Source organism: Sceloporus occidentalis, unplaced genomic scaffold (genome assembly GCF_023333645.1).
Source record: "Sceloporus occidentalis isolate IW3139 unplaced genomic scaffold, rSceOcc1.0.p SCAF_13, whole genome shotgun sequence".
NCBI classification, from domain to species: domain Eukaryota; kingdom Metazoa; phylum Chordata; class Lepidosauria; order Squamata; family Phrynosomatidae; genus Sceloporus; species Sceloporus occidentalis.
Window position 1 is genome coordinate 3,124,984 of NW_028316993.1, and position 22,115 is coordinate 3,147,098.

A 22,115-nucleotide genomic window follows, 5' to 3' on the forward strand; every position below is an offset into this window, starting at 1 on the left:
CTTGTTTCCCCCCCCTTACACACGTCTCCTTCTCTCTATGCGCATGCTCACACCAGCCTCTTAAAGGGCCAGCGCCTCTTTCCTCTTTTTGCAAGTTGCAACACACTCACTTTCTCATGGAGGGGTTGCTGCACTTGTTTGGGTCACTTTGGACCTTCCTTAGGAAGATATTTTGTTCCTCTCTGGGAGATATAGAAAAGATAATTTTATTTTGGACTATGCTCCCAGAATCCCCAATAAAGTAGTCTGGCTGGGAGATCTGGGGAGTTCTAGTTTCTAAAAAGCCAGAGGGGTGGAGTGGTTTGTGGTCCAAAACACACTGCAGAAATAATCCAGTTTGGTTATTTAATCCTTTGAGGTTTAATCCCCTTGAGGCTGAGAGAGTGTGACTTGTCCAAAGTCACCCAGTGGGTTTACTCTTGGGATTCGAACCCAGGTTTCCAATGTCATAGGTCCAAAACACTGCAGAAATAATCCATTTTGAGACTGCTTTAATTGCCCTGGCTCAGTGCTAGGGAATTCTGGGAACTGTAGTTTCAGGAGGCATTGACCCTGCTCCATCAGAGAGCTCTGGCGCCACGATAAACTACACTTCCCAGGATTCCCTAGCACTGAGCCAGGGCAGTTAAAGCGGTCTGAAACCGGATTATTCCTGCAGTGTGTTTCGGACCTAAGAAGCATGAGTTTCTTTCTAGCTTTTAATTTGACCATTGTCTGACATTTCCCTTCCATGTCCTACACTTTGCGGCGCCTTGTCCTTCTTTGCGGTTGTGACATCCGAGCCAACAACAACAACATGTCTACAAAGTCTAGTCTAGAGTCTTGCCAAGGCCTGTTGTTGTATTGTGCGCCTTCAAGGCATTTCTGATTAATGGCGGACCTAAATTGACCCTATCAATGGATTCCCTGAGGGCTGAGAGAGTGTGACTTGCCCAGCTATGGCTTTCCATACTTGAGGAGGAATTCAAACCCTGGTCTCCAGAGTCGCAGTCCGACACTCAGGCCACTACACAATGCTGGTGTTGCTTAACAATATCTTTGGATACTGGGACCCCAAAATCCATGGGGCATTCGCTAGACCCATTTGACCCACGTCTTTTTGGATAAACTGATTCTGCGCAAGCGTGAACCAGATGCGGATCGGAATCGATTTAAATTTGCCCTTTGGCTGGCTGGAGCGGGTCCATTTTGAATCGATTCATTCGTCAATGTGATCCACAAGTGGGTTGTTTTATTTTGTTTTGCAGCAAGAAAATGCGATCGGGGCAAACTAATGTGAACCATGCTCTGATGCCAAATCCATCCATCAATTCTGATTGCCCACCGATTTATTTGTAAGTGGGAATGAGGCCTGGGTTGACACCGCTTTTAACTGCCATGGCTAAGGCTATGGAATCCTGGGAAGCGTAGTTGGTCCTTTTCCTGACATGGTTATAACCGATTAAACTGGCTAAACAATATGTCATGAACAGGGCCACTTATTAAAGATGTGCCAATGTCCGAACGTCTAAGTAGATTTTAACATGTCAGAAATGAGTTAATGGTGGTCTGAGTTAGCAGAAAATTCAGTTCTAAATCAGATCTTATTCCATTTTTTCCTGGTATTCTTTATTTTGGAGCCAGCAGAGGGAACCCTTTCCCAAGAGATTTTAAATGGACGGCAATAGGACATTTACATTTCAACTCTTTTGCTTCTCTTTCCATAGTAGGTGACAGCTGTCAAAAGCAGCACCAGGTCGGTTTAAAGAGTTAGTTGTTTATTATTATTATTATTATTATTATTATTGCACTTTATTTATATAGTGCTGTATATTTATTTAGTTTGTTCATTGGATTTATAGTCCGCCGTTCTCCCAAAATGAGATTGAATGGCTTTCATAGATGAATCAGACTTTACTACTTCTTATATCTGTGCGGATAAAGAGATGGAGAATAGTAACTTGCTTCATAGACAATAAAAATGCATCTGTGTGTATACATAATTTACTATTTTATTCTATCCATAAGCTTCAAGCCATGCTTGCATTTTGCACTGCTGCGACTATTCACTAATATTCACTAATATTCTAGTTAAGGGGTTGTAATAGAGATAAGCTGCATCCACACGTGAGAAATAATCCAGTTTGACACCACTTTAACTGCCATGGCTCAGTGCTATGGGATTCTGGGAATGGTAGTTTGTTGTGGGACCAGATCCTTGCTATGTGGCCATGTTCTAGAAGAGTTTGTTCCTGATGTTCTGCTGGCATCTGTGGCTTTTGGCATCTTCAGAGGATGCTGACATGGAAGTGAATGGAGTGTACATATGTATGTATAATTGTCTGGCTCTAGGTTGGAAAGAGTGATTTCCATGTTAATCTGTGTCTTGTTCGATATGCAAAGAGGATTTGTGTCTGTTTCATTAGAGATCCATTGTTTACTGGGGGGGAAAACTGGCCCTGTGTGGTTTTCATTTGCATTTGCAAAGCCTTGATTTGGGTGTTTTTCAGGACTGGGAGACAAACTTTGCTCACTTCCAGGGTTTCTTCTTTCCTGTTGAATGCATTTCAGTGGCTTCCCTCTGCATCCTGACCTGATACTTGTTGGCATGGTCCAGGATTTCAGTGTTTTCAAACAGCATTTTGTGCCCAGGATGGTTTGCAATGTGTTCTTCTACGGCTGATTTTTCTGGCTGACCCAATCCCCAGCGTCTCTCGTGTTCCTCGATTCGTGTTTGAACGCTGCGTTTTGTTTCAGGTTTGTAACAGCTGGTTTTCCTTCTGCAAAGGCTGACCTACGAAGAACGGAGGATCTGCTCTCCCTGCTGTGATAATCCCAGCTAGCGGGTTTAAGCCTTGCCAGTATCCCACATGTCAAATTTACCAATCTAGTTCTGCGTTACAGACTTGCGAGAGCAAGCTGGCTGGTTAAAATGTCAGGCTGGTGCCAGGCAGGCGCTTGCGGTGACTCAGCCGGGCAACTCATTCCTTCCCTGGCTGCCCATCATTTCCTGGGTACAGTTCCTGCAAGGAGCAGAAATCCCATCGGTGGCAATGGTTTTGCTTTGTACAGTCATCCCTCCATACCCACGGATTTGTTCAAAGTGCCCACGGCTTGGAAATATTCATATATATATATATATATATATAAATTCCCAAAAGCAAACCTCGGTTTTGGCATTTCATGTAAGGGACACCATTTTGCTATGCCACCGTATATAATGGGACTTGGGCCTCCATGGATTTTGGGGTCCTAAAACCAAACCCCAGAAGATACCAAGGGCCCATGCTTCCATATGATCTTCCTGCAAGATCTTGTGTTAGGAAATATTGGCTAAAATGAGGGTTAATGATGGCAGACGTGGAAATTTAAGAAAATTGCAAAGAAAACGTTTTGTTGTATTAGTATATTTCAATAGTAGTGGCCATGAAAGCTTTAAGGAAGCTTTTTTTTTGGTTGTAACAATTGATAGCAAAAGGAGAGCAGAGATAGAGAATGTATTAGAGATTATTGTTGTTGTTGTTGTTGTTGTTGTGTAAGAAACATAGAGGCCTCTATGACTGAGTAACAAAAGAGAAATTCCAGGGATTTATATAGAAGAAGGTGAGAAAGGAAGTCATTTTAATGCACAGAGAGCATTAATCCACAAATATAGTTAGTATGTTTTTATGTCTGTTTATTTTTTACTGTGAATGTCTTACATTTCATTAAAATGTTATTTTAATGTCTGAAAACTTAAATTAACCATTAAAAAAATAAGATTCCCCTTGTCTTAAAAACAAAATCCCCTCCTTTTTGGATAGGTCCCAGTTCTGACAGCCAGCCCTTTGCCTTCTCCAGATCCAAGCTGACTAACCAGCCTTTATTTTTCCTGGCGTCACTCCTGGCCTTTGCTTTTTCAACAGCTGCACACAGAATATTATCGCTTCCTCAAATGTCTGCAGGGCTGACGGTTGCCAAAGGCACAGGAGCTAGGGATGGGTAAAATATTGGCAACTGTGAGCCTACTTGGCAGGCGGAAATTCTCCAGAGGATTTCCAAACAGCGCATGGGGGGTGTGCGGCAAAATGGGGGCATTCACTTCCCCAATAAGGATTGTGTACCTTGCAATGAATTTTAGTTTTCGGTCCCTCAATTTGGAGCATTGGAGTAGTATAACCCTTCAGTTGATCCTTTAAAGCCAAACCTTTTTGGCAAGTTTCAGATATGATGGACTCCGTTGTTTCAGCAGCAATGGCGACAGCACTCTCCGTATGCTCAGAAGCACTCTGCACATCCAAAGCAATGAAACAGCATTTAAGCCACATGCAAAAGCTAAACTGCTTTGGAAGAAAAGCGAGATGGCAAAACGAATACCCTTGTACATCTATAATTTATTGATTCAAATAAACAAGAGTACAATTTGCTTTACAGCTCAACTTGTTTTTGTACGCAGAGGCAGCGACTGAAAAGACTAATGCTACTTTAACAACAACGACAACGACGACAACCCTCGAAAGGGCTGTCCTTTACATTCATATTTTTTCCCCTTTGAAAATGACACCTTAAAAACAAAACAAAGGTTACAGTGTCGTTATTATTATTATTATTACTTTTATCCAAAACCGTTTATGAAGATAGGCTGTTCCTGCAGGTCTTTGTTATCTAAATGAAAGCCAAGGGGGGTACAACTGAAGGAAGACTGGCATCCGCGGGTGTTTCGCCCCCTTCCACCGATTATGATTATTGCCAATTTCCAAACTGTTGTCCATCTTCTTGGCAGAAGGTCCAGTCCGTCTCTTTAAAGTGCAAAGAGTCTGCAACCAGAGATGGGAATGCAATGCTCAGAGAAAGAGAGAGCATCCCTGGGGCTCTGGAGGGAGAGCAATCCAATATTTGTCCCCCATTGAAGGCCTATTTAGAGAAAAAGAAACCATTAACATGCGGTAACTTAAGGCAGAAATAACCTGGTTTGACGCCACTTTAATTGCCACGTCTCAATGCTATGAAGTTCTGGGATTTACAGTTTGTCGTGGCACCTGTGCTCTGCTATGCACTTTATATATTCATGTATAAGTCTAGAAATGTTAGTCAAAGATTTGGGTGCCAATGTTAGGCTTTGTTCAAAAAGGAAGAAGAAACAGGTGTTTATGGGAAACAGGATAAACATGAGATATTTGTGGTTTTAGGAGTAGAAGAGGTGATAAAAGAAGTATTTTCTTTTTCCTTTTTTAATGATTTATTATTATTATTATTACTATTATTATTATTAATTCTGTTTTCTTATTTCCCGCCTTTCTCCCAACATAGGGCTTCATGGCGGCGGACAACATGTATAAAACAACACCATTAAAAACAGTATAAGAATATTAAAATATATAAATATATTTTTAAATAATTTAATAAAAGTTAAAACAAGGGGGGAAATATACTGACCCCAAAAAACTGAGTTCATTTATCCACATAGCAATGCTATAAGATTTATTACTATGGCAGCTTCTGCCACCTGAGAGCAATCCCCTTGAATTTAGGAAACACTTGTGAAAGAGAGACTTCTCTATGTAAACTCAATAATTTGGAGATTGTATTCTTCAAAACGCTAAGGCTTCCTTTTCTATGGTTTCGGATTCCAGCTTTCCAGAGCTCACCTGCCTGGGAATGGGCGCTTTATTTAAAGTGGTATATTTCAACTATGGTTTGTGTTCCTGGCAAACAATTAAGTTGACCAAGGAAAGTAGAAAAGAATCCACAAAGACAGAGAAAGCCATAGAAAAGCGAAACCGTCAGAATTAGATCGTGTCAAGCTTTGTTTTTAAATAGATTTTCATTAGGAAAGAGAATTTTAAGTTTCCCACGGAGAATTCTCAGAAGGGAAAATAAAAATTCCCCGGAGAGGAGATGGGATTCAGGTTACCCGTGTCCATTTACCCAAGAGAACGGATGCCAACTCAGCCATTTTGTTGACAGACCTGTACCAGGAACCTAATCCATGTTTAATCCATGTTTAATCCATGCTATGAGGTCCATTATAGACTCCCTCTTTGTCTATGGTGGAAATTGGCAGCAAAGGAGGGACCTGTGATGGACACAGTATCAAGCAAAAGGTGTTGGGTGCATGGAACAATTTGTTCCCAATTTAGGGTCGCCAGGCTGAAAACTGGACAGGGCTCCTCTACATTTAATGGTTCTGCAGAAGGTGGGATATCAATAGGTGGCTATTATTTCTGAGGGCTACCAAGGGCTGCACTTCTCATCGCCTATGCATTCCTCCTCACTGATAACCCTTGCCACCTGGAGCACATTCCAATGTTGCGTGGGCACATGTGTCCTGGTTTTCACCTGTGAAATGTTGGAGGGCATAATGTGGCATAGTGGGGTGAGCTGGGACAAGAATAAATGAATGTGTACATAGCAAAGTGTACCAGCAGCTGAATGAGAGGAAAGGAAAGGTGGGCACGCAGGAGAATACCCACCGTGGGGGTTAACTCAGCCCCAAGCAGCCTTTGAGCTCATGGAGGGAGATGAGCTTGTTCTCATTCAGGTCGCAGTAGTCCAAGAACTTGCGGACGCAGCGTTTGGGCCGGGTGTTCTTCTTCATGTACAGCTTCAGGGGACGCAACTCCCGCTCGCTGATGCTGTTGCTGAAGTCCTTGTCCAGGCGCACAAACTGCCAACGCACCGCCCGCTCCTCCAAGCTGGGCGCCACCATGCTGTCCGAAAATCTGCACATGAGAAGCAGCTGTATCAGGCAGGTGTGTGGCACAGTGGTTTGAGCATTGGACGATGACTCTGGAAACCAGATTTGATTCCCAGCTCGGCCATGAAACCCACTGGGTCACCTTGGGCAAGTCACACTCTCACAGCCTCAGGGGAAGGCAATGGCAAACCTCTGAACAAATCTTGCCTGGAAAACCCCATGATAGGTTTGGCTTAGGGTTGCCATAAATCAGAACTGACTTAAAAGGTTTTAAGGAGATGACAGAGTTGTCTTCCTAATGGAAGTCTTTACCTGCGATATGGGACAGGCATCATGCGTGACTGTAGCATGTCAGTAGCCAAAGCTTTGATTAGGTTGGAGAGGAACTCTGCTTTCTTAGGACCCGGGCAACCTAGAAGGAAAAGGCGAGAGTAAGCAAAAAACAAGAAGCCAAGCTTTTAGGACTGTAAACTTTTAAGAGCCCTAAATAATCCATGACTAGAAGCATCTCTCACTTGATATACGCAGAGCCTCACTACCATTCTGAATACCAGTCTCATTTGCTGTTGGAAGTTCTCCTTCACAATCCAACATTATTGCACTTTGATTGTGGTTCCATCCCATGGAAACCTGGGATTTTTCTGGTGAAGCATTAAAGCTCTCCAGCACAAAATTCCAAACATTTTAGGAAACTACAAATCCCAGGATTCCACAGGACAGAGGCATGGGATCAAGACGCTGCAATTATGTGGTGTAAAAGAGATTGAGTTTGCTTTGAATTTGAACAGGTGGTTGGGGGGGCATCCCAGATCTTGCAACACAGCCAGGATTAATCCTTCCTGAATCAAGGGTTTGACACAGTACCAGTCAGCTTCTAATGCCCCTGCATAGAAAAATCCCAGGTTCATTAAGATATGCATAGTAGAAAACTTTGGCTTGAATAGCGCTGCCAGATTTCAAGGTTTGGCCCTGAGCTTGCGCCAGTTCACAAGGTCTCATTGATTTGTTGCTGCAACTTGCAAAGACTCTGCTCTGTATCGATCTTCTAGACTGAAGCAAGTGGCTGTTGTGAGCCTTCGAGTCGTTTCCGACTTATGGTGACCCTAAAGCGAACCTATCATGGGTTTTTCTTGGCAAGATTTCATCAAAGGAGGTTTGTCTATGCTTTCCTCTGAGGCTGAGATGGTTTCCAGCATCGAGCAGGGATTTGGAAACCGGTCTCCAGAATCCTAGTCCAACAAACCACTATGCCACCCTGGCTCTCTAGAAGCAAGTCGGCTTGATGAAAAGTTTCTTACCTTGTCTCCCTTAGTAAGTGAAAAGGAATGGTTTCACCTTGATCTAAGACTTCTCCATTCATTTGCAAAGAGGACCCCATGTTCTTTTTGTGTGTTTGAATGACAAGCTGTGAACAACTGTGGTTGGTACTTCATGCCCAATGCTTAAAGACATCACCGGATGTCCATAAATGACATGTTTTGGCTTCAAAAATCTTAGGCCCTGGGAAAGTCCTGAATTGGCAGCCTTACACCTGAAACCCTAGCCAATACTGGGCTTCATGGACCATGGACCAAGTGTGTGACTCCAGATCCTAGAGAGAAAAAGATATTGAGCCCATCACTCCCAGGACCCACCTGGCAATGTCCGGTCCCGGAAAAGGGAACCCATTTCTGTGCTTTTGGCCGCTGCATCGCTGTCACAGTCTGGAGGGAAGTTTCTGAAAGATGGAAGACAGTGGGAAGACAAAGTGAAGGATTATATTAGATATTAAGAATAGTGTATATGGCAATACGATTTCAGTGCATGCCAGCTGCTCATCTGAAAGGTAGATGAAACAAAATCCCTGTGTCCCAAAGGATTTGCATTGCGAGTCTCAAAAAATGGACGATTTATTGCACTATCTACTGAAATGCCCTCTATACAAATCCCCAAGAAAAAGTTATATTCTTAGGTTGCATTCTCCAGTCCCTTGCAAATCGCTCACCTCTTGAGCAAATCTCTGTGCCATCAGCGGGCAAAAACCTCTCTCTATATATATTACGGAGATGGTGGCAAAATTGGCTCTGGCTGCAAGTAAGACAGTTTTATTAGTAAATTAGTTTTATTAGTAATGAATTTGATTTTGCTGGTTTGTCACAGTGGGTTACTCAGTGGGTTTTAATGGCCAAGGCAGGAATCAAACACTGGTCCCCGGTGTCACAGTCCAACAGAAACCACTAAGCCATGTTGACTAGACCTACATAGCTTCCAACAATTTCACAGCTGAAAACCGGGATACAAGTAACAAAGCAACATCAGAGGTAAAAAATTATGAATGAAGAAAAACAGACAACTTAGGAGAAACTGCAGCAGTTTGCTTTTGCCTGAATCTACAGGGAAGGGGAAGGGGAAGGCCAAACCCTCTCCTATCCTTCCCTCCTGGCTGAGTTAATGACTGCAGACTTCTTTTGCACTTTGAACTCAGTTTGTAGCCATTGAAGTAAGCTGAGGACGAAGGTGGAAGGTGGGAACCGGAGAGAGACATTGGGACATTTGAAAAGCAACTGGAAAAGTGGAATGGTGGAGGATTAGGAGTTTTAGTAATGGGAAGAAACCGACCTTGTGGAAGTCCCTGGAACTGGCCGGCCAGTGTCCACCCGCACGCACCAGCAGTACCCAGTTGCTTGGTGGCACTGCACAGCCTTATAGGTGCCATCCCCCTCACATTCGGGGATGAAGGTGCCCTCTTGCTGGTGCTGCCGGGCTTCGTCGATGGCTTCGCGTCTTTCCTGCTCACATGAAGGTGGGTACTCTGCAAGGATGGCAGATTGTGGCAGCACAAGGCAAAGTGCCCATCAGAATAAAGTACTGTATATACTCATGTATAAAGCTAGAAATTTAGGTCAAAATATTGACCCAAAAAACCTTAGTTGATTTATCCATGGTCAATGTAAGTACTGTATCTTAATGCTTATTTAAAAGAAGGAACCATCTCCTGGTGAAAGGGGTATAATCCTTGTAAACCGCTTTGATCTCCCAGGAAAAGCGGTATAGAAATAAATATTTTATTATTATTATTATTATTATTATTATTATTATTATTATCATCTATCCTGGAAGCACTGGCCTTCCCCTCCACTCTCTCATCCATCCAGCCTTAAGAGTGAGCACCCCAGGATTCCATAGAATGGCATTGCAGCACTTAAAGTGGAGTCAAACTGCATTATTTCTACAGTGTAGATAGATGCATCCTTGGAAGAGGACCATCTCATGCTTGTAAGATTGGCTGCTCAAAGGAGAAAGGTCTCTAAAAGCTCACCTTGAACCTGTTTCACGGTCCGGTTGGGTTTGAAATCCGGGATGATGATAGGAATCAAGAAAGGCAAGGAAGTCCCTTCTGGTTGGAGCAAAGACACAAACAGAGACACACATAGACACACATAGACACAAGACTGTGGGAACTGGCAAGATATATATTCAGAAGGTGTTTACCATTAGATTCTTCTGAGGCTGAGAGAGTGTGATTTGCCCAAGTGGGTTTCCATGGCTGAGAAGGAATTTGAACTCTAGTCTCCAGAGTCCTAGTCTAACATCCAAACTTACTGCACCATGCTGGCCATCTTTCCAATAAAGTGTGTATATATGCACCTTCAAGCAGCCTGTCGACATATGGGAACCCCATGCATTTCATAAGGTTTTCTTAGGCAAGGAATACTCAGGACTGCTTCTGTCAGTTCATGATTCTGAAATATTGCCTACAGCACCTGCTATCTGTTGGCGGTCTCCCATCCAAGTACTAACCAGGGCTGATTTGTATTCACAGTTCTCTTACAAGAGTACCCACTAGAGGGCAGTCTATATATATATATACATATATATGCGCACAGTGCAGCATATAGGGCCCTCACCTCACTCTGAATATGAAAGATATTTGCAAAATTTCTCCATCATCAATTTCCACAAGAGTTTGCACCTCCAGATTTCTGCAAGAGTTTGCATAAAACACAGACTTATCCATTGCTTCGGGGAAATGATGAGGGGTTTGGGATTACAACTCCCATACCCCCTTTGCTTAGCATGGCCACAGGCAACTGTTGGCTGGAGGGGTTCTGGGAGTTTCCCCCAAATATTCTCCCTGGCCTTTCCTTATACTGCAAACAAAACTATGCTGATGGTAAAAGAGAACACTACCCTGCTGCTGACAGATAGGAATGAAGATGGGAGATGGTTGGAGGAAGGAAGAGGGCCACTTACCTTCTTGCTTGTGGGGCAGGGGGCTTGGCTGGGTGGGCCGGGGCCGGGCGCCTTCTTCTGCGTTCAGGGAGGAAAAGAGGTCGAAGGCAACTATTACAGAGGTTTCAGTGTCATTTACTCTGTTCCAAAGAGATGGGGGGCAAAGCTTGGCCCGTGGACCATTTGTGGCCGCAGGGCTGTGTTTGTGGCCCCCAATGGATAAAATATTTCAATTTCATTTTTTTGGGTCCCCAAATATTCTCCAGTAAGGCTGAAGTCTATAACTGTTTGATCTATCTATCTATCTATTGATCGATCTATCCATCCATCATCGTCCGTCCGTCCGTCCGTCCGTCCATATGTCCATCCATCCACATATCCATCCATCCATCATCTATCTATCTATCTATCTATCTATCTATCTATCTATCTATCTATCTATCTATCTAGACACAGGTTTAATGCCTTCTTCTCAATGTGGAGGTAAAAGAATGGGAAAAGTCACATTTTTGGTGGACTACAGCTCCCAGCTCACTGGAAACAAATTCTATCCAGACATCCCCAGCCTGGCAATCAACTCTTTTAACTACTTTTACCCTTTGAACTCAACTTGCAGCCGACTACTATGTTATACTGTCTGTTATGTATATTCCATTGAGGAGAGATGGCAGAGGCAGGGACGGATAAGGGATGTGGGCAATAGAGATAAAAAGAGAGGGAGGATTTCAGCCTTACCTCTCCGAGAAGAGTTGGGATCTTGCCATGAAGTCCGTACTGTGTAAGATCCTGCAAATTGGGACAGATACGAATTAGGAAGTTATAAACCAGACAATTTTACATTTTGGAATTCCGGATAACAGAGACTCAACATGTATGACCGAAGATACACTCTTCCAGTCTTTTGCAGGAGAAAACCCCTCTCTGGGGTTTCTGTGAGTTACAAAGCAAAGGACCAGGGCTGGCAGGGGAGAGCATAAACTTGGCAACCTCTCTTTCCTGGAAGAGAAAAGAGACTTGTAGAGCAGGAGATCCAGATGTGGAAATTACCTGTACAATTTGGTGTTCCATTGAGGACAGATGTTCCACTGACAGGTTTCCCTTCAGGTGTAGAGCACCAGCAGTACCCCGTTTGTTTATGGCATTGGACCTAGATGAGACAAGAAGAAAGGAAAAAGATAAGAATTCACTCAAGCCACACACATTTCCCTAAAGGTGCTATCTGGGAAACCAAAATATTGGAATTGTTTTCTTTTGGATAACTGATACCAGAAGGAAGGAAGGAAGGAAGGAAGGAAGGAAGGAAGGAAGGAAGGAAGGAAAATATTCACACATACAACAATTCCAGAAGAAAGCCACTTTATATAAGGAACACCATTTTGCTATGGCATTGCATATAATGGGACTTGAGCATCCACAGATGGAAGGAAAGAAAGAAGGAAGGGGTTACCTGATGGAAGGAGCCATCTTCATCACATTCTGGGACGTAAGTTGCGTGAGCTTGGCGCCGGGACTGTGATAGGGCAGTCATCCGGTCTTCTTGGCAGCGGGTGAGATTGGTACCTGTTCAAGGGGTTTGGAGGGTGAGGACATGAGAAAGAACACAGCATAAAAAATAGACCCAGCTAGAAGCATGACAGCAATGGCCAGCATCATCAACGTGATAAATCCAACCTGGGTTTTATTCCAGACTGTCAACTTGGGTGGGTTACAGGGACCACATAATTCCGCTGCTGCAACCGCTCTGCTGGCTACTGGTTTGTTTCCAGGAACAGTCCAAAGTGCTGCTTATGACCTATAGCACCCTATATATACAGTTGACCCTCCGTATCCACGGATTATTTATCCATGGATTTGAGTATCCATGCCTTGAAAATACCTTTAATAATATAATACATTTCCAAAAGCAAACCTTGATTTTGCCAGTTTGTATAAGGGGCACCATTATATTTAATGGGACTTGAACATCCATGGATTTTGGTATCCATGGGGGTGGTGGTTCTGGAACCAAAAGGTGTTTAAAAGAAAGGGCTTTTAAGAGAGCTGCTGTATTGCTTTAATTTGTACTGTTTTGTGTAATGATTTTTATTATTTTTATTATTTACTTTTAATTGTTTGCTTGAAAGTGTCTCGATATCATTAATAGTTCAGTTCTATTTCAAGGTATGATGTTTGCTACATTGCATTCATTTGAACCGGTGAGCTTCCCTTGAGTCTCAGTTTTGAAGAAATGGCAGGGTTTGATCGCCTTCATCATCAGCCGTTAAAGGAGTTGTCCAAGCTGCTGCATCCTATATTCCCCCAAATAAGTCCAACTTCTTGGACATCTCCTTCAAATTTCTGGAATAAAATCCAGGCCTGATTTCACAGTACTGTTGACATGGAAGCTGCCAGTCACCAACAGGGCCAGAATGCCTCTGACCATGTACAGAGAGCACTTCTCTCATCATTGGAAAGTCTTCTGACCTGTGCAACTCGAACTAGGAGGTAACCAGAGACTGGGATACAGTATAATCCCCATATCCATGGTGGATATGTTTCTAGACGTAGCGTGGAAATGTGAAACCATGGATAATAGTGACCCCTATTGAAATGAACGCCTTCCAGTGGAAATTGACCATAGATAGTCATGCAGAGTATTTTCTCTAGGCATTTCTAGGTCATCCAGTATGACTCTATGGTCAGCTTCCATCAGAAATATACCACTGGAGGACCAAGAAAATGCCTAGAGAGAACATATTTTTTCGGACTTGTGTAGGTAACTGCAATTGCATGGACCGGTCCCGCAGGTACAGGGATTGTATTGTACCATTTGCAAGGCTATGATTTTGCCACCCAGATTTCCCTTCATCAAATACAGTTGGCCCTCTGTGTCCGTGGATTATGTAGCCACAGATTCAACCAAACATGGTTCAAAAATATTCACACACACACACACACACACACACACACACAAATATTTCAAGAAGAAAACCTGGACTTTGCCATGCTATATAAGGGGCACCATTTTGCTATGCCATTGCATACAGATTGTGGTATTCACAGGGGTCCTGGACCAAAACCCCAGCAAATATTGTGGGCCCACTGTACTCACAAAAGTTTGTGCAAGTTTGCCACAATCTCTACCTACTGTTGGGCTCTCGGTGAGCTGCCCCACCACAACGGAAGCGAGGCAAGGCTTCAAGAGAAGCGTCCCGACACCGAGCTCTTTGGAAAGTACACGGCGATTTATAGAGCCTCCCGTCGGAGCCACAGATGGGCCGGCCACGCTCATGGGGACACTCCATCGGACATGACAACTCTCCTCGGTCACTCTCCGAGATGATGAACTGCAAGGAGACAATTCAGAGACATAGCCATGTTAGTCTGAAATATCAGTATGCAAAAGACTCTCGTAGCAGCTTTGAGACTTGAGGTCCAAAACACACTGCAGAAATAATCCACTTTGAGACTGCTTTAACTGCTCTGGCTTAGTGCTAGGGAATCGTGGGCATTGTAGTTTATTGTGGCACCAGAGCTCTCTGAAAAGGAAGGCTAAATGTCTCACAAAACTACAGTTCCCAGAATTCCCTAGCACTGAGCCAGGGCAGTTAAAGCGGTCTCAAACTGGATTATTTCTACAATGTATTTCGGACCCGAGTGACTAAGTGCTGCTTGAACTGAACGACACCAGCAATCCATTCACTAAAAATATCCAGTAAGCCCTCCACCTTTGCTGGGGTTAGGAGCACAGGACCCCCGTGAACAAGGAAAAACTGCAAATAATAAAAATGCTACTTTTTAAAACCTTTATAGGAATCTCTAGGTCCTCCAGTACAACTCTATAAACAACATCTGCCAGACATTGACCATAGACTTAGGTCCAAGTCAACTGATTCAAGTCTACATTTCTGGAAGAAAGAGCCATGTATTACACTGGTTGGATAGAGACTGCTTGTTGGATGACCAGGTGGGCCGCAAACTGGAAGATTGGAGAGGATGTGTTCACACATTCTCACAAGCAGACCCACATGCACACACTGCACTCCCTTGTCAAGGTTATGGCTCTTTCTGGGCCATCAGTGAGCCATCATCATTCACCCAGGTCCCTCCCCGCCACTGTTTCCGTCTCTTCCCACCCTTTCCTTGCCCCATTCTGCTGTGCTTGGGGGGGGGGGGGGGGCGCTACAGCAAGTGTGTATTTTGGCACGCTCCAAAGGCAGCCCCGTGAAAGGAGTTGGTTTAACTAATTGCAATGTAAATAAGCCCAGGCGGACGAGAAGCCAATTAAAAGCCAACCAGACTTGGAAACCCAATTTTGTTTGATGTACGGCAAGGTGTATTTATTCCCCCCAGGCAAGACTCCAGACCACAGGGTTGCGGTGGGCAGTGGATGGGGGGCAGGCCGGGAGGAACAGAGGGAGAAGGTAGAAAAGGGGGCTAACCACTTAAAAGCACTACAGAAAAGGGAGAAAAGAAATAAGGTCCTGTTTGGTGGCTGTAAGCATCCTTATGTTGGCAACTGGGCTTTCATGGAATCAATTATAGAGTTGGAAGTGACCCCAAGGGCCATTCAGTCCAACCCCATTCTACCATGCAGGAACTCAATCAAAGCATCCCCAACAGAAGGACATCAAGCCTCTGTTTAAAAACTTCCAAAGAAGGAGACTCTATCATATCCCCTCTTAACCTTCTTTTCTCCAGGCTAGATATACCCAGCTCCCTAAGTCTCTCCTCATAGGACATGGTTTCCAGATCCTTCACCATTTTGGTCACCCTCCTCTGGACATGCATCAGCTTCTGAACAAGCTTTTTGAACTGTGGTGCCCAGAAATGGACACAGTATTCCAGATGAGGCCTGACCAAGGCAGAATAGAGTGGCACTATGACTTCCCTTGATCTTGGCACTATACTTTTATTGATGCAGCCTAGAATCGCATTGGCCTTTTTAGCTGCCATTATTGACCCATGTTCAACTTGTTGACTGCTAGGACTCTGATATCCCTTTCACATGTAGTCTTGTTAAGCTAGGTGTCCCCCATCCTGTAACTGTGCGTTTCATTTTTTCACCTTTCATTTTGTTAGTTTTGGCCCAGGTTTCTAATCTCTTAAGCTCATTTTGAATTTTGATCCTCTCCTCTGGTGCATTAGCTACTCCTCCTAATTTGGTGTCATCTGCAATTTTTAAGGATGTTGTGCAAAGGTTGAATCTGCTGACTATAGTTGCACAAGTAAGAGTTCTGCTTATATAAATGTCATGCATTCAATCGCATTTTTCAAGGCGCCGTGTAAGTGCACTTTGGACAACATTGTGTTAGTGACATACACGCACATAAGTGTGGCTTGAAGTCCACTCGAAGGCAGGCAACAAAAACAACAACAGTGTTACTTGTGCACGTGTTACATCCAGGCACTATCCCAGGACATATCCCCTTGTCTAATGGTAGGGCTGGCACTAAAAATGGGACCTTTTCTTTATTCCTTGAGCAAAGGAATTCTAGATCCTGGTTCAAATGAAGCCAAACTTTGGAAACAACTAGGCTTTGGAATGGATCTCTCTCTCTTTCTCTTGCATACACATATGCACACATGTGTCCCACAACCCCCTTCAGCCTCTCCTGGGAGAGCATCTCATTTTTGCCTTCCCGCCCCGAAACAGCCATCCATTTCAGCTGTGTGCTTCTCTTGCAAAGAGATGCTTGTTTTGGATTCCCCCGAGGGGGATACCTCTCCAGCTGCTGCCAAAACCACCAGCCCGGCTCCCCTGCTGAGAGACCAGGGAGGCCTGCTGCCAACGCATGAGAAGTGGCGGCCAGTCCAGCCGTGAAGGAGAGGCTAAGAGCTGCCTTCTCTTTCCACTCTGCTCTCAGCTCACTTTGATTTATGGACCAAAGGGGTGTCTCTTTGTTGTCTGCGCACTCAGAAAGCTATGAAACCCATCCCCTTCAGGAGTGTAGCTATGAGGAATGAAAGCACTGCATCCCAGTACGAATTCTGCTCCCACAAATGACATTTTCCTACAATCCCCAAACTTCTAGCATTGTATTGAAAATCCTTCATCCCTAGAACTCTTCTTTTTGCTGTTTTGGCTTCCCTTGGCCACTTTGCAGCCACCTTTTCTTTGCATGCCTAAATTCTATTTCTAAATAGCCTTAAGCAGTCGCACTGTTGGAAATTTAAGGACTGAAGGAAAATTTCATGGATGGCTCCGTGTCACATTCCCTCAGCCTCTGAGGACCAAGGCAATAGCATACCTACTCTGAACAAATCTTTCCAAGAAAACCTTGTACTAGGGTTGCTGTAAGCTGGTAACAACTTGAAGGCCCACAGTAACAAATGACTGAAAACTTTAACTGAGGTACACAGTAGGTATCCAAAGACGAGGAAGGTACAGTCAAAATGACCAAGGGAAGTGTTCTGGGTGTGAACAATTTTCAGCGTCTCCCTCTCTGCGATGCTAGAAATTGAGAGACTGAATAAAAATTTCATTGTCAGACGCATATTGTGCCAGATCAATGCTCTCATCCTTACCCTTGGCTTATCACATCAGCTTGGTACACAGTTAGATGCAAATTACCATTGTGGAGGTATGAGAAACAGAATTAAATACAATGAGCTGCCCAGTATGGATATCAAAGACACGATGAATGTTAGAATACAAAGAGAAGAAGAAATGAATACACAGGGATGAAGTTAAAATTGTCCAAGCCATTGTATTCCCCATCGCCATTTATGGATGAGAGAGCTGGACAGTGAAGAAAGTGGATAATAAGAAAAATATCAAGTCATTTGGGAAATGGTGCTGGGGAAGAGTGCTGAGGATACAACAGATGGTCAAGAAGAAAAACAAATGGGGTCTAGGACAGATCAAGCCTGAACTCTTCCTACATGCCAAGATGATCAAATTGAAGCTGTCGTACTTTGATGAGGAGGAACAATTCATTAGAAAATAATGCTAGGAAATATTAGATAATGTTAGGAAAGATGGAGGAAAGTAGAATGAAAGGAAGACTGTAGGCTAGATGGATAGACTCAATTAGGGAGGTCACGGGTATGAACCTTCAGAGCAAGTGTTGGAGATGGCTTGGAGATGTCTCATCTACAGGGATGCCATGAATCGAGAGCAGTTAATAACAACAAACCTTCAGTTAACAAAGCCTTTGATAACGAAGCTCCTTTCCAGAAAGTGCTTTCCAGCCTTTTATTTTACTCCTCATTCTTTGTCTACCTGAATTGTGGCCGGAAAAACACAGTCTTTTGGTGTCAGGTTGCAGCAATGTGTCTGTTGTGAACCAAGCCCGAGCTTGGAAAGAGTGGGATTCTGCTGTGGCCAATCCTACTATTGCTGTGTGGTTCTGCCTAAAACAGGCAAGGTAAACGGCAGCTGCCTCTAGAGTCCCTTACTGAGCATACAAGCAGCAAAACCGACAGAAAAACGGAAGAGCAGATAAGCCTGTCTCACCAGCTATTCCTAGCATGTTTTTTAACAAAAAGCATAGATCTGTATGTTTGGCCACCAAAACAGAACTGGTATGAAACATGGAGGCTGGTGAAAGAACAAGACATCCCTGGATGCCTTTTGGAAGAAGCCTTCCAATGGCCTCCAGAAGGTTCAAAATGTTTTTGTTTACTTATGCAAGGCTTACCTGACCAGGTTGTGTCATTTCACCCACACCCATGGTTTGTTTTGAATAAAACATTTGCTGAAATGTGTTGAACGCTTGTCCTTTTTTGTGGCGGAGGAACCTAGCCCTGTTCTTTTTGCCTCTGGTACATGACGTCATGCTCAGGAACACCTCTACTTTGTTCACCGAGGTATATCTGTAATAGGTTTATTATTTATTTTTGCACCCACTCTTCAGCGACAACGGCTCTCTGAGTGGCTTACCTTTGACAAATTTGACAAAATGTTCAAAATCTGCAAAGAGAAATCTTAGGGGGCAACATGTTTTCGCCCAGTCACATCACTCCTCATCACCCGGCCCAAAACCACACTCTTAAATTCTATCCGTGATTCATTCTGGTACTCAGGGTTTACGCTCGGTGTCCGTCTCCTCCTCCTCCTCCTCCTCCAGCTCCTGACGTGTCTTCAACAGCATCCCTCTCCCCACCCATCACAGCTCTAAATCAAAGACGCGCCTTTCAGCTCCACCGTCGCTTTGCAGACATGATGTCACCCTCCTCACCCCCTGGGCAGGTAGCAATGGTGTCCAAAGAGGCGCCATGTCCCCCGTTGACGCCAAGCGCATGGACAGAGCATCCCACAGACACAAGCTCTTGACGTGTCTCCCTTGTCTGAGCCACCCTGGACTCCATCCGACTCACATTCCCGCTGCCCAGGACGCCTTCCTGACGGCTGCACTTGGTGGCATGCCTTGCCTGCCAATGGTTAAGTCACGGCAGAAGAGTGCGGCAATTGACTCCTTTCCATTTGTTGAGCCTGAAAACTTGGCTGCGTTCACATCAGCAAGGGAGACCAGGCAAGGACCCTCCCTGATGTCTGTTTTCAAGAAGGTGAATTTATTTTTCACCTGCTTTATTCTAAACAATTGCATACATGGCACTTTCCTCCCATCCATGTTTGGGCTGACAGTGATGGACTTGGAGGAATAGTACCAACTGAGTCATTGACAATTTGGCTTTGGAAATGTCCTAGGCAGCCATGAAAGAACTAGATAAGATCCTAAAGTGTAAAGATATACAACTGAGCACTAAGAAGCATCCAAGCCATTGTGTTCCCCATCACCATTTTACAGATGTGAGAACTGGACAGTGAAGAAAGCAGATACAAAGAAAATCAATGCATTTGAGATGTGGTGCTGGAGATGAGTGCTGAGGATACCATGGATTGCCAAAAAGACAAACAAATGGGTCCTAAAACAGATCAAGCCTGAAATCTCCCTGGAAGACAAGGTGATCAAACTGAAGCTGTCGTACTTTGGCCACATCATGTATGACAGCCTCATCAGAAAAGACAATAATGCTAGGAAAGGTGGAGGGAAGTAGAAGGAGAGGAATATGATACATTAAAGTGGCTAGATTCGATCAGGGAGACGATGGGCCTGAATCTACAAGACCTAAGCAGAGTAGCTGAGGATAGCGGGTCTTAGAGATGTCTTATCCACATGAGTTGAGGTTACCTCAATGACAGTTAACAACACAAACAAGGAGTTGAATAGCGTACTATCCCTGTGTCTCAATGTGGCAAGGATAGTCCCAATGAACTCTTTGTTGTCACACATTTTCCAGCTGCTTTAAAAATGTTCCAGTTAAGGTACCAACATACTGGAATTTACTTATGGCTAGGCCATTTCTTGTTATCTGTTAATAGTTGGGAATAGGCATACATTTTGAGGTTATTGGGGGTGGATCAAGAGAGTACTCTGCCCCCAGTCATACAAAATTAAATTTTATTTTCAGTCCCCACATTGCTAGCATTGCAGTAAGTCAAAATTTCAGTTGAGCATTTGCAAACAGAGTTCAAGAATCCAAAGAAAAGGGTCAGGTAAGAGTACAGTGTGATTAGTGGCTTGAACACTGGATTATGACTCTGGAGACCAGGGTCTGAATCTTCGCTCAGCCATGGAAACCCACTGGGTGACTTTGCACAAGTCACACTCTCTCAGCCTGAGAGGATGGCAATGGCAAACCCCTTCTGAGGAAGCTGGCCAAGAAAACCCTATGACAGATTTGCCTATCTAAGAGTCAAAATTATCCTATCTTGTTACCCAAAAATGACTTGGAGGCACACAACGACAACAACAACAAACTTTGACTGACCCTGGATGCAGAGCCTTTAAAAATTACTATAACTCCCAGAATCCCCTCACCGGCATGGCCACCCAAGAGTACCATGAGAGTACTTTTACTAGCTCTGCCTAAAAAGGGGCTAAACCTGGAAGAGCGACAATTCCAATATATTATACCAAGAAAACATTGCCAATGTATTCTCTCCAACAAAAGGTACAAGGAACAAAAATCAAGATTGTGAGCGCCTCCAGACTAATTGAAAAATCCCAGATGTTGTTTCTGTTCTTCTGGGTTACAATAAACCAACCTGGCATTCAATGTTTCTTATCATACCAGGAGGGTACATGTTTTGGGAGAAAACAATCTTTTTCTCCACTGTTTTGGGAGAAACAAATCTTGGATGAATCTCCAATTCTTTGAGTAAACCCGGACAGCCAAAGCATATGAAATAAGCCCACCAACATGACTAGGACTGGAATGACAGTCCTCACCTACTTGCCCAACTAAAAGGCATAGGAGGGAAGCACATGCTTTTTACAGTCAAAACTTGGCAACCTTGCCTGTTCTGGATTGTTTCTAGTGGAAGGTTTGTATTTGCTAGGAAAGCTGCAAGATCCGTTCTCAGAGAGAGGTTGCATGGTGAAAGTCCATGTCCAGATGACAAATAACCGCCCGTGCGCAAACAGAAATTTGAAACACACCAGTGGCATTTTTACACACAATGCTGGGTGCTGGCGGTGGTGAGGAAAGCATACTATACCGATCGAGCATAACTGGCACAGTTGGAGGGGTTTTGGAATAACTGTTAAGAGAAGAGGGAACTACGCTCCTGCTACTGGGTACTGAGTGACAAGCCAGCCAGAAGGCCTTGCAGCTCAACCATTCCCATGTGTGTGTTTGTGTGAGTGTGTGTGTAAGAAAAGGGGGAGTGTGTGTGTGTGTGTGTGTGTGTGTGTGTGTGTGTGTGTGTGTGTAGCACTAGCTAACCAAATGCCTAGAAGCTTACCTTGGCTCCTGCACACCATTTGTAACCGCAGGGGCCATAGCCAGGAAAATCTGAGTGCTGTGTCGACAGACAGCAAGAAGGCAGACCAGAAAAGCCTTTCTCCAAAAAGTGTTGAAGAAACTGGTTGCCAGACACTGGAGCCATCAGACTCCGCTACTCCCAGAGGCAGCATCTTCTACTGTCAAACAGCTCTTGCCTTCAAAATGTTCTTCCTAATGTGGAGGTGGAATCTCTTTCCCTGTAGCTTGCATCCATTGCTCCAGGTCCTATTCTCTGGAGCAGCAGAAAACAAGCTTGCTTCAGCCTAAATGTGACACCCCTTCAGATACTTAAACAGGGCTAGTATATCACCTCTTAACCTTCTCATCTCTGGGCTAAACATACCCAGCTCCCAAAGTCGCTCCTTATAGCTCCAGCTTGCCCACATCCTTCTTGAATTGTGGTGCCCAGAACCAGACACCTGGTGAGGTCTGACCAAAAAAGAACAGAGTGGTACTATTGCTTCCCTTGATCTAG

General features: G+C 44.1%; 1 protein-coding gene across 1 annotated transcript in view; it reads right to left on the reverse strand.

The window, feature by feature from the left end:
* Positions 1-3,640: 3,640 nt before the first annotated feature.
* Positions 3,641-22,115, reverse strand: part of LOC149304574 (SPARC-related modular calcium-binding protein 1-like) — a 28,369-nt gene continuing 9,894 nt past the window's right edge. Inside the window, exons 2-12 of the mRNA XM_089478848.1 lie at positions 13,995-14,193; positions 12,315-12,427; positions 11,915-12,014; positions 11,603-11,653; positions 10,889-10,945; positions 9,954-10,031; positions 9,254-9,446; positions 8,290-8,372; positions 6,968-7,067; positions 6,432-6,680; positions 3,641-4,872 (exon numbers count right to left, since the gene is read on the reverse strand). Of these exons, the coding sequence (XP_089334974.1) occupies positions 6,440-6,680; positions 6,968-7,067; positions 8,290-8,372; positions 9,254-9,446; positions 9,954-10,031; positions 10,889-10,945; positions 11,603-11,653; positions 11,915-12,014; positions 12,315-12,427; positions 13,995-14,193 (1,215 nt within the window). The 3' untranslated portion in view covers positions 3,641-4,872; positions 6,432-6,439. The remainder of the gene's footprint in view (positions 4,873-6,431; positions 6,681-6,967; positions 7,068-8,289; positions 8,373-9,253; positions 9,447-9,953; positions 10,032-10,888; positions 10,946-11,602; positions 11,654-11,914; positions 12,015-12,314; positions 12,428-13,994; positions 14,194-22,115) is intronic.